Here is a 12,652-nt window from a genome sequence, read left to right on the forward strand (position 1 = left end):
CAACCACTAGGTGTGCTGCCGGAGGGTCAGCGCTGGATCGCCAGGGGGCAAGGATAGGAAAGCATTGCTTCTTTGTTTTATTTATTTCATTTGCAGCACCTACAAAAAAAAAAAAAAATAATTCACTTGCCAGATAATCGATTTATCATCTCTTGGTCTGTGACTTGATTCCAGCACAACAGGTACCCGGGAGCACCATGGTGCAGGGGAAAACGGTGAAAAGGCCGCCAGCACTTCATTGTCGGGAAAAGTGCGGGTCCCAGCAGTCAGACATTAAATTATATAGTTTTGTCTTCCTGCTGCCACCACAAGGGGAGCTTAGGCGTTTTCTACGTGCGGTTTTATTATAGATGTGAAAATGATTAAAATATGTTTATTGATTCCATTTTTGTAAGTATGGCTATATGACTCCATCTCTGATTTTAAAGAATCCATTTAGTAATTAGAAGTCATCTGTTGCTTTAAGACAGTGTATTTATGCGGACATCGTCTGTTTCTCAGCTATGTGTGTCTCTATTGCTTATCAGAGTCTGTTACAAGAAATATGTATTGACCTTAGGGGTTGCAATTCTATGAGAGCGGTCTTTCATGAGAAAGAACAAGTCATAAAGATAGGATTGTATTCTTGCCTGAGAAATGGTTTTGTTCAATTGCAGGTGTTGGCTTGACGTAAGCATTTCATGAGAATTATAGTTTTACATTTAAAAAGGCTTTTAAGCCAGTGATTGGCTCATTACGAACATCTCATTGTATGCCATTGGCTGAAACAGAGTCAACATCACATAGTAAATGAGTGGCTGAAAACAAGTCTACACCCTTTTTGAAAGATATTATTGTAACTGCTTTGGTCAATAAACTCAGAGAAGTAATTTTGGGTATACAAGCATTGTATCTGTCTCTTACTTTTCTCCGATATATCGATATAACTTATGGATTTGAATCTGGATAAGTTTACTGGGCAACTGTCAGTTGCTACACATCTAAAACTTCAGTCTAATATATTTTGGCCATGATTGCATCAAAATAGCATTCAATGTATTTATATTTAGCCAGTAAGCTCCTTCTCTCCTCCTGGTGGCTGCAGGAAGTTAGAATTGTATCTAAACTATCTAGGCAGCGAATTTTGAACTCTTCACAGGAAAAACTCGGGCGAAAGTTTCAAATGCTATAAAAATAGAATTAGTACTTACCAGTAATTCGGTTTCTACTAAACCCACCATGACAGCACACAGGAGGTTGAATCTCCACCGCTAACAGGTGCAGCAACACACAAAAGGTTAAAATAGTTCCTCCCCACCTCAGTGTATTTTACATAACTGAATGGAATAGTAATTTTGGTAAGGCAAATATACACTTTGGGAGGGCAATAACTGTACAGTCATGGAGTTTACTAGAAAACGAATTACCGTTAAGTACTAATTCTATTTTCTCAATTACACCCTCCATGACAGCACACGAGAGAACCAAATCATTACTACTAGGGAGGGATTACAGTTTTCAGAAGGAAAGATCACTGCTGTGAGAAAGATCTAGTCTATAATGTCTCACAAAAGGTATGGCGAGAGGACCATGTGGCTGCTTTACAAAAAACGGTTCTATTGAGGCATTAGATTTTTCAGCCCAAGATGTTGACATGGCTCTAGTTGAATGAGCTTTTAATTTATCTGGAGGGGATAAAGGCTTCACAGATGGCTTTCTTTATCCAGTTGGAAAGAGTCCTCTTTGAGGCCTTCTTCCTTTTATATGCTCCAAAAGACTGGATAAATAAGTTATGATCTATCCTCCAATCTTTTGCAGCCGCCAAGTAGGCAAGTATGGTTCTCCTAACATCTAATGTATGGAAACGCTTAGTCTCTGTTCTTGGAAAAAGGATGGAGGTATGATATTTTGTGGCATATGAAATTGTAAAACCACCTTACGTAAAGAGGTAGGGTCCGGGCATAGGTTAATTAGATCATCCAAAATATGAAGATATGGCTAACGTGTTGAGTGAGCCTGAATTTCCCCTATTCTTTAAGCAGTTGTGATAGTGACAGGAAAGGCTGCTTTCCAGGAAAGATTTTTCATTCCGATTTTTGATAGGAGTTAAAAAGAAGTGGATGTTAGACCTTTAAGGACAATATTCCGATCCCGGGGGGGGGTGAGCGTTTGGCCCCTGAAAAAAATAGTTTGAGCCGACGATGATCTGCTAAATCCTGGTCAAAATATGAACGAAGTGCAGTAATCTGGACTTTTAGTGTAGCCGGTCTTAGCCCTTTTACTAGATCTGCTTGCAAAAAAACTAAAATCTTAGCTATATCTGGGTGACATATCTGGGATCTCATCCTTACTCCAGGACAATAATTTATTTCATACCTTACTATATATAGGGTTAGGGAATATATTTTCCGCCTGTTAAGATTTCTAACCACTGCCTCAAATAGACCTCTAGCTTTTAGGACTGCGCCCTCTGCTAGCTGGAATTTTTGAGGGTCCTCGTGATAGACCGATCCCTGGTACAGCAGATCTGGGAATGGTGGCAGGATCGAGGGTTCTGCTATTTTTAGGTTGTGGAGCAGACTATACCAAGCCCTCTTTGGCCACACAGGAGCTACGCTACAAGGATTACTGTGAGTCTCTTTGCGAATCTTCTGAGGGACTCTTGGAGAAGAGCTATGGGGGAAAGGCATAGGATCTGAGCTGACAGCAGTTAGGCTGGATTCACACGAGCATGTTCGGTCCATAAAGGATGGAACGTATTTCGGCTGCAAGTCCCGGACCGAACACACTGCAGGGAGCCGGGCTCTTAGTATCATAGTTATGTACGACGCTAGGAGTCCCTGCCTCTCCGTGGAACTACTGTCCCGTACTAAAAACATGATTACAGTACGTGACAGTTGTCCCGCAGCGAGGCAGGGACTCCTAGCATCGTACAAAACTATGATGCTAGGAGCCCGGCTCCCTGCAGTGTGTTCGGTCCGGGACTTGCGGCCGAAATACGTTCCGTCCTTTACGGACCGAACATGCTTGTGTGAATCCAGCCTTAGAGTTTCTCCCTTGTTCCCCCTTGATGACTTAAGTAGGCTACAGTGGTCATATTGTCAGAATTTGTATATGAGTCACCTGTGAGATGTTCTGACACTTATGTTCTTAACACTTCCAGAAAAAGCCCTTAGTTCCAAAAAGTTGGATGAATGAGGTTTCAGGTTTTGAGGCCAGATTTACTGAAACACTAACAGAGAAAACTGCCCCCCCAGCCCCTTCTGCTGGCATCTGTGGTAATGGCAGTCACAGGAAAGGGATACCAAACTACCCCTTGATTTAAATTTTTGTAGAGTCTCCACCAATTTAGTGAGTGTTTCACTTGGATGGATAAATTGATTTTCTTGTCTAAAGATAAGGGGGATTTGTCCCATTTTGAGAGGACTAATGCCTGTAGAGTGCACGAATGAGCCTGCACCCATGGAATTGCGTGGATGAACGAATGATGGAACCCAGTAGAATTCCCAGAAAGATTTTCCGGTGAGAAGGAATTAGGTCGGATTTCTCGTAGTTTATAAGCCATCCTAAATCCAGGAGTGTCTGAGAAATGTTATGAAGTTGTATGGAGAGAAGAGAAGAAGGTGTTGGAGCAAGTACTAACCGGTCGCCTAGATAAGGTATTATGGTCATACCTTGTTTTCTAAGAAAATCGCTATCATCTCCACCATTATATTTGTGATTACGTGGGGAGCATAGGATATGCCAAATGGGAGAGCATTGAATTTGGAAATAGTATTTTTTGATCTTGTAGGATGGCAAATCTGAGGAATTTTCGATATTGTGGATGCACTGGGATATGTGAGTAGGCATCCTGTAGATCGATGGTTGCCATGGAGTTGTTCTGACCTATTGGGATGGATGATCTGATGGATTCCATCTTGAAATGATATATTACAAATTGATTTAAAGGTTTTAGGTTTATTATAATTTGAAATACTCCACGGTTTTGTTTTTTATAAAAAAATAGACGGGAATAGTGGCCTTGCCCTATTTCTTTCACTGGTACTGGTGAAACCACTTCCATTTCTTGTAACTTCTGGATTCCCTTTATCAGGGCTTGTAATGTGCTGGAGGGGAGAGAAGTGATCACCAATTTTTTGGGGGGATAAGACGAAAACTCGATCTTGTAACCCTCTGAAATGGTTTTTAGGATCCATTCGTTTATGGACAGGTCTCCACTGGGGAAGGAATCTTGATAACCTGCCCACTACTCTTCTGGCGTCATTGTCTATCCTGTTGTCTATTTTTGTTGAAGAAAATATTTTTCTCTCTACCTCCCTCTGCATAACGCCAGCGACCTGTTTTTCCATTTCCTCTACAGTCCTGGCTGTAGTTACAAAAATAACGAAAATTTGTTTTTTTTTGTTATTTTTGGCTCTGGCAAGTTTTCTGTCTTGTCAGCAGCTTTTTCTAATATAGTGTCCAAGACGGGACGAAATACATATTCCTCTTGGAGGGGAAAGGCACATAATATTTGTTTGGAGTGGATCCCTGGACCACATTTTAAGCAACAGATCGCATGGTGGTGTTGGGTCTTTATCAAGCATAATTACATTAAGTGCACACTTTATATAATGCATAGTCCGTGACATCACTTCCCATTTGAATTTTATCTAAACACATTAGAAAGTAGGTTTTACTAGGCATTTTCTATCAATGCCCCACATAATGTCTATACAGTACAAAGCGTTCAAATTTGTGAGGATCGCCATGGAATACAGTTGCAAAACAGCAGAAACTAACCTCTACGATCTATAGCGTTAAAAGCTCCTCACTGCACGTGTCAAGCCCTATTCAATCCTGCACATCCGGCTCTCGTAACCCAGGGCAGCAAGACTCAGAATATCGGAAACTGCTCATATGCGTCTAAGGTTACATTGCGCATGCGCCCCCTAGTCAAGATAAAGGTTCATAACCCTGACCTCTCGCCCCTTAACTATAAGACTATTAAGACTCGCATTTCTTGAATACTGTGAATAGTCATTACCAAAACGGTCAGTAAGCCAACATAGCATAATAATGCTGCAACATCACAAAGATTCTTTAAATTTATCAAAAGGGATATCTAGAATTTTTCCAAGCTCTAAGGTTTTCAACATCATAATAGTGCCACTATCTTGCATAAATCAGATCAGTGGAGGATACACCCCACAACTTTCAGCGGCTTAAAAAAAAAAAAAAAAGGGAGATACCGTACCCCATACAATGGGTTTAAATTATCCAATATATCCAGCTACTATTTAGCACCAGTCTTCACAGCCCAAAGGCTGGGCTGTGAAGACTGGCGCTAAATAGTAGCTGAAAGATAGTTATGTGGGGTGTATCCCCCACTTATCTGATTTATGCAAGATCGTGGCACTATTATGATGTTGAAAGCTTTACAGCTTGGAAGAATTCTAGATAGCCATTTTGAACGTTTTGGTAATGACTTTTCACAGTATTGTAGAAATGCGAGTTAATATGGTTGCTGGCAAGAGAACGGGGATATGTACCGCTATCTTTACTAGGGGGCGCATGCGCAATGTAACCTTAGACGCGCATGCACATTTTCCGATATTCTGCGTCTTGCTGCCCTGAGTTACCAGAGACGCTAAATGTGCAGGATTGAATACGCTTGACACACGCAGTGAGGAGCTTTTAACGCTATAGATCCTCGCATGTTTGAACACTTTGCACGGTATAGACATTGTAGGGTATTGATAGGTTTTACTAGGCATTTTCTACTTTATGATATGCGTTTACATTAAATTCAAATGGGAAGTGATGTCACTGACTATGCATTATATAAAGTGTGCACTTAATGTGATTATGCTTGATAAAGACCCAACGTGGGTTGAAATGTTGCAAGTTTTTATGCTAGGTGAATAAAACCACTTTTTCACTTTTGGAAATCCTGAGTGCTGCAGTTTCTTCTATTTATACTGGTTATATGTTGTCTCTGTGGACCTGGGACATTTCAGCTGCGTGCACCTCCCTGCTTTGGGATTTTTACCGGTTTTCTCCTCTGTGAAACAAAATTGGTTGTGCTGCTGATCTCTTGAGATTTGGTGTTGGATAGGAAGCCAGTTCTGGCTGCCACCTTAACCGATTCTGCTGAGGCGTCTTGCTAGAAATCCAGTAGCTTTCTCTAGGAGTGGTAAGGAGGTTTTGATATCCTCTCTAGGGGTACCTTCTTTTAAGTGATCTTCTAGTTGGTTGAGACACCTATACATTGCTCTTGCCACACGTGGTGCCGATATTAATTTGTAAAGAGCTGCTGAGGCTTTTTTTCAACAAGCTGTCAGTCTTCCTATCCAAGGGATCCTCGAGTTGGGAAAAGTCTTCAAAAGGTAAAGCGTTTTTGTTTTTTTTTACTCACCTTAGCCACCTGTATGTCTGTCTTGGGCACCTTTGACCAACCTTTAATATCCTCTTCATCAAGAGGAAATCGGTCTCTTCTTTCTTGTGGAAGGGATAACCATTTCTCAGGGTGTGTCCATTCCTTCTCTAGAACGGCTTTAAGGTTTTCCCGAATAGGAAAAACTAACCTTGTCCTGGGCCTGAGCCCTACAAACATCTCCTCATGTATAGAGCGAAGTGCCTGATCCTCTTCAACGATCATCGTTGATCTTACTGCAGATATTAATTCATCAGTAAATTCCTCCTCAACCTGGGGGGGGATGGCAATTCTCCTTCTAAATACCCTTCAGATATAGAGGAAGTATAGGAATCGCTTTCATCTGGGTCTATTTCCACAGACACCTTTCTCTTTTTTTGGTGCAGGTAATGGTACAGAGGGCACAAAGGTTTGGAAAAACGATGCTACAGAGGTTTGAACTTCCTGCTTAACAATCCCTCTAATTTCTTCAATTAATGATGGTTGTTCCTCTCTTATAATCTTCTCTGTGCAATGCTGGCAGAGGTTTTTTGCTAGCAGAAGATAGCTTTTTCTCACATATAACACATTTACAAAATTGACTCAATTTTAGTTTTAGAGGATAGCTCTCTAGGAGTGTCCTACAGAATAAAAAAAACATGTTAACAAAAAGGGAATAAGACCCCACCATATAAGTATATAGGGAGGAGAACCCATAGCCAGAATACTTACTGGAGCTGGGAGCACACAAGGCTCAGAACCTAGCTTAGGAGGTTGAAGCCCCATATCCTGTCATCATGTTAATATACACAGCGGCTTACCGGATGGAGATCTGGCGGTGTTTAAATCCACTGTGACGACTCATGCAAGCAGCATGCCAGGAGGAAGGAAGCAAGAACACTTTTGGCCATGCGCACGCATCCTCCAAAACAGAAGTGCATCAGACGCACTACTGGAAGTACTTCTGGCACTCCTCAGGATGGCTTAATGAAGGATCGAGGAGAGTACCGCAACAGAAGCAAGGCTGGGGAGCTCCAGGAGGACTGGTGCCTGCTGTTCAGCCGCCTCAGCATTACGCGGAGGTGCTGGAGAGGCGGAATAAGACCAAGAGGTCTTACCAGGCACTAGGGAACAAGAGCTGAACCGAAGGCTAGGCTGGAAAGAAAAAATGTAAGAGAAGTCTTCGCTGCTATAAGAGCAGTAACCTCTTGTATGCCCCCAGCAGGGATATTGAAAAACACTGAGGTGGGGAGAGGCTATTTAACCTTGTTTGTGTTCCTGACCCTGTTAGGGGTGGAGATTCAACCCCCTGTGTGCGGTCATGGAGGGCGTAATTGAGAAAAAGCAACATAAAATTTTAGACCCATTAAGAAATAGTGTTTAAGGGTAGACATTTATTTTGAATTGAACCCGGTCTTAAAGATGGCATGCCCCTCAACGGATCACTCCTCCATTCGCCGCAAAGCATTTCCTGGTACAATGCTCAGTTCATCCGGGAAATACAGAAGTTCAAAAACACCATAGCAGCCGATAGGCGCTGGTATGTGCATGGGCTCTAAGCAGCAGCTGTGACATACCAGCGTGACTTGTATTATGGTATATTCACACACAGCAGATTTATTTCAGAAATTTCTGCCACTGTTCCATTCATCTGACTGGGCTTGTAGAAATCCATGCACACGCTGCAGAAACTACCTCAGAAATATCTACAACAAATCTGCCACAAGTGAAAATCATTCAGGTGTACTGAATAAAAACTATAAATTTACAATTGGGTGGGTTTACAGCCCAGACCTATGCCTGGTGTTTGGTTCTTAACTGGTTAAATAGCTATATGATGTGTAAATGTTTTTGCTTTCAGATATTCTGCCTTTTATTGCTTTTTAAGACCCTGTTCACACAAAGTATTGTGGCGCTGATTTAGACACGAAAACACGCCAAAAATCGTCCGAAATCACGCCCCGTTGATTTCAATGCAAGGAAGAGGCGTTTTCTTTTCCCCGGGTGGCTTATGGCCACTCGAAAAAAAAAAAACGGCATGTCCTTTCTTGCCGCAATTTCCACCTCCCACGGAAATTAATTGGAGGCAGAAAGTCTGCGGTGCGCGTTTGAGTTTTTCGCTGCAATGGCAGGGGGCCGAAAGCGTCACGAAGACCGCGGAAAAAAGCGCAGGCCTTTTCAAATCCGCTTCAAAATTCCTCGAGGAATTCGGACTCAGATTTTTTTTTTCTGCCTGCAAAAAAACTCAGTGCGAATAGGGCCTTAGAGCTAAAGTACAAAGGGTACATAAAACAACACTGAAATGACAACATTTTACACTCACCATGTGGGGTGCACTGATTGTAGCCTTGTACCCTGTAGGAAAAACACATAACCGGTTAATTCCTACATGTTGTGCACAAGTTCAATCAGCACTTCAAGGGATAATGTAACAACTGTGTTCAGGATCAATGTAATATGGATACTAAATAGGGTGGCTATTAATTTTTATCAATATTACTATATTTTCATAAATTTTTTTATGTGGAGGCCACATGAAAACTGCAGCATGCCCAACTGGACGCTGTCAAAATCTCATTCACGCATTGCAGCTTTTTCGGTTATGGATTTGAAAACCGATCATGTTGCAGAATTGCCAAAATAGAAAGGGTGAGGTCGGTGGTATATCCACGGCAAAATCAGCTTGAAGTTACTCCAAGTCAAAGAGAGTTAAAGGGGTTGTCCCACAATTCTTTAAGAAACTTCTTTTTCAATTGGATCATTTAAAGAAAAATAGTCTGGTCTAGATATTGCTGTTCAGTACTTGTTATGGGCCCCCCCTGGTGTTCTTTTGATTTTCTCTAATAACACCCACCTAATGTGTCCAGTGTCGATGCGCACACATGCCCAGTAGCTCAGTCCCACCACCTGGTCTGCTTGTGCGCGGGCGGTGGAGCGATTCCGGTTGTTGCGCAGGCCAGCTAATAAGAATCAGCGCACTAGAAGAGATTTCTTCTCACCGGCCCTGGACACTAAGACATTAGGTAGGAACTTTGAGTCAAAAGAACTCCAGGGGTGCCAGAGCAAGTACGTCGTATATCACAAACATAGCTACAATAGTTTTTTTTTTATAGCCGCTCACTAGTCCCTGCAATTTTCACATCAGATCTGCCCCAGTATATATGGTGATTAATGACCAAGCTGTACAATACAATACTTGTTATACAAAGGCTGATTTGATATTTAGAAGACTAAAGGCGATGTCCACATTACAACGCATTTTTTATTTATTGCTATAATACACCCAAAAGGAAAAAAGAAACTTTGCAAATAGTCCTCATTAAAAATCTCCTACAATTGTGTGTCTATAGTCCCTAAACAGACCCGTGTGCCCAAGATTATAGATCAGAAACCCTGTGTAGCCTTATGATGCTGCAATCATACCACCCCTACCAATTGCATGAAAGAAAGAAGCAGGGACAGATGGAAGGAAGAATGACTGCTGGATCAGACTACACAGGGTTTGTCTGTGGTCTGTTACCAAGGAAACATAAAAGGTCTGCATAGTAGCTATATACACAAAACGGTAGAATTTTAACAAAGACAATTTGCATAGTTGCAGTTAAAGATCCATTGAAGCTTCAGTGTGGCATCAATAGAGCCTGATAGGTGCCAGATTATCATATATTTTGGATCATCAACTGGCAAATTAAAGGAAATTTACTTTATTTGATCACTTAACAGCAGCCTACTAGTGTTGCTTTTGATACCATTACATTTATTCTATAAAAACACACCAGATTTACGTTTAATCCCCTTTTATAAAGAGTGCATAGACATCTTTAGAATTTTATGTGACTCCGTTAGAATCTATTAATCTCGATCTAGGTCTTTTTCCTCATAAGCTCTAACCAAATACAGATTCACCTTAACATGGCAGGTTGTTCTCACTGTATGTATAGCAATGTGTACTAATGCAAAGATAGATGCCTAAGAAAAGTAATAGGCTATAACTATATTAACCCTTTCAGGACCAAGGTCATTTTGGCCCTTGGGGACCAGCCCCATTTTTTCAAATCTGACGTGTGTCATTTTATGTGGTGGTAACTCTGGAATGCTTTTGCCTATCCAAGTGATTCTGAGATTGTTTTCTCGTGACATATTGTACTTTATTTTAGTGGAAAAAGTTGGTCAATAAATTCATTGCTTATTTGTGAAAAACACTAATATTTAAAATTAGAAAAATCATAATTTTTGCAAATTTTCTTTAAATTGATCTACTTGAAAAACAGATAGTAACACCACACAAAATTGTTGCTAATTAACATCCCCCATAGGTCTACTTTAGATTTGCATCGTTTTCTGAACATTATTTTATTTTTCTAGGATGTTGCAAGGCTTAACTTTAGCAGCAATTTTTGACATTTTCAAGAAAATTTCAAAAGGCTATTTTTTCAAGGACCAGTTACATTCTGAAGTGGCTTTGAGGGCCTTATTAGATAGACCCAATTAATCACCCCATTTTAAAAACTGCACCCCTCAAAGTATTCAAAAACAGCATTCAGAAAGTGTTTTAACCATTTAGGTGTCTCACAGGAATTAAAGAAAAGTAGAGGTGAAATTTACAAATTTTTTTTTTTTGCCAAAATTCATTTGTAATAAAAAAAAATCTGTAACACCGAAGGTTTTACCAGAGAAATGCAACTCAATATTTATTGCCCAGATTCTGCAGTTTTTAGAAATATCCCACGTGGCCCTAGTGTGATAATGGACTGAAGCACCGGCCTCAGAAGCAAAGGAGCACCTAGTGGATTTTGGGGCCTCTTTTTTTAGAATATATTTTAGAAACCATGTCAGGTTTGAAGAGGTCTTGTGGTGCCAAAACAGTGCAAACCTCCAAAAGTGACATGGTTTTGAAAATTTCACCCCTCAAGGAAATTATCTAGGGGTATAGTTAGCATCTTGACCCCACAGTTCTTTTGCTATATTTATTGGTTTGTGAAAATGAAAATCTACTTTTTCTCTGAAAAAATATAAAAAAGGTTTCATTTTTACACGGAAAATAGAATAAAAAGCACCCCAAAACTTGTAAAGCTACTTCTCCAGATTACGGCCATACCCCATATGTGGTAATAAACTGCTGTTTGGGCACGCTGCAGGGCTCAAAAGCGAGGGAGCGGCATTTGGCTTTTGGAGCACAGATGTTGCTTGGTAAGGGTATGTTCACACGGCCAAATTACGGACGTAATTCGGGCGTTTTACGCCTGGAATTACGTCCGAAATTACGGTTTGAAAGCGTTGACAAACATCTGCCCATTGAAAGCACTGGGCTGACGTTTGTCTGTTCACACGAGGCTTATATTTACGTGTCGCTGTCAAAGGACGGCGTGTAAATAGACGCCCGCGCCAAAGAAGTGTCAAGTCACTTCTTTAGACGTAAATGGAGCCGTTTTTCATGGACGCCATGGAAAACCAGCTCCAGTTACGTCCGTAATGGACGAGGCGTTCAAGCGCCTGCACATGCCGTTACGGACGCTGCCGTGTGAACATACCCTAATAGTTCGGTTTGGAGTTTTGCTGGTATTTCAGTTTATAATGTGGGGGTATATGTAAGCTGTGCGGAGAACATCAGGGCATAATAATGTGGTATAACAATGGCGTAAATAAATAATAATTCATAGATATGTGGCCGGTGTCGCACTGAAATGGCGCCCAATCTTATCCGCTTTTGGAACGCTCTACACAAATTTCTGTCGTTATATTCTGAGCACCAGAACTTTATTTTTTCTCCACCGGAGCTGTGCGAGGGCTTATTTGTTACGTTACAGTCTATAGTTTTCATTGGTACAATTTTAGAGTACATCAGTTTTTATTTGATTTTTTGCCAAGCAAAGTGCCCAAAAAAACCACACATTTTTACAATGTTTTCTGTCTTTTTTTTACAGTCTTCACCGTGCGCTATAAATAAAATTTTACTTTATTCTGCGGGTCAATACGATTTAGGCGATACCAGATGTATATAGTTTTTTTTTTAATGTTTTGTGGCGTTTGCGCAATAAAATAACTTCTCTATAAAATTATTTATTTTCCGTGTCACCATATTCTGAGAGCCATCATTTTTTATTTTTCAGTCAAAAAAGCTGTGTAAGGTCTTGTTTTATGCGGGACGGATTGTAGTTTGTATTGGTACTATTTTGGGGTACATGCGACTTTTTGATCAGTTTTTATTCTATATTTTGGGAGGGGAGTTGACCAAAAAAAATTGTGATGCTAGCATTGTTTTTTTTTTCCAGTTTG

The 12,652-nt window shown here is 40.7% G+C and overlaps 1 protein-coding gene across 5 annotated transcripts in view; it reads right to left on the reverse strand.

Moving 5' to 3' along the window:
- Positions 1–12,652, reverse strand: part of LOC142665207 (protein-L-isoaspartate(D-aspartate) O-methyltransferase-like) — a 65,544-nt gene that overhangs the window by 18,327 nt on the left and 34,565 nt on the right. For all 5 annotated transcript variants that reach the window (XM_075844812.1, XM_075844808.1, XM_075844811.1 and 2 more), the window contains one exon: positions 8,700–8,731. In XM_075844812.1, the coding sequence (XP_075700927.1) occupies positions 8,700–8,731 (32 nt within the window). The remainder of the gene's footprint in view (positions 1–8,699; positions 8,732–12,652) is intronic.

This window comes from Rhinoderma darwinii, chromosome 12 (assembly GCF_050947455.1).
Source record: "Rhinoderma darwinii isolate aRhiDar2 chromosome 12, aRhiDar2.hap1, whole genome shotgun sequence".
Taxonomy (NCBI): Eukaryota; Metazoa; Chordata; class Amphibia; order Anura; family Rhinodermatidae; genus Rhinoderma; species Rhinoderma darwinii.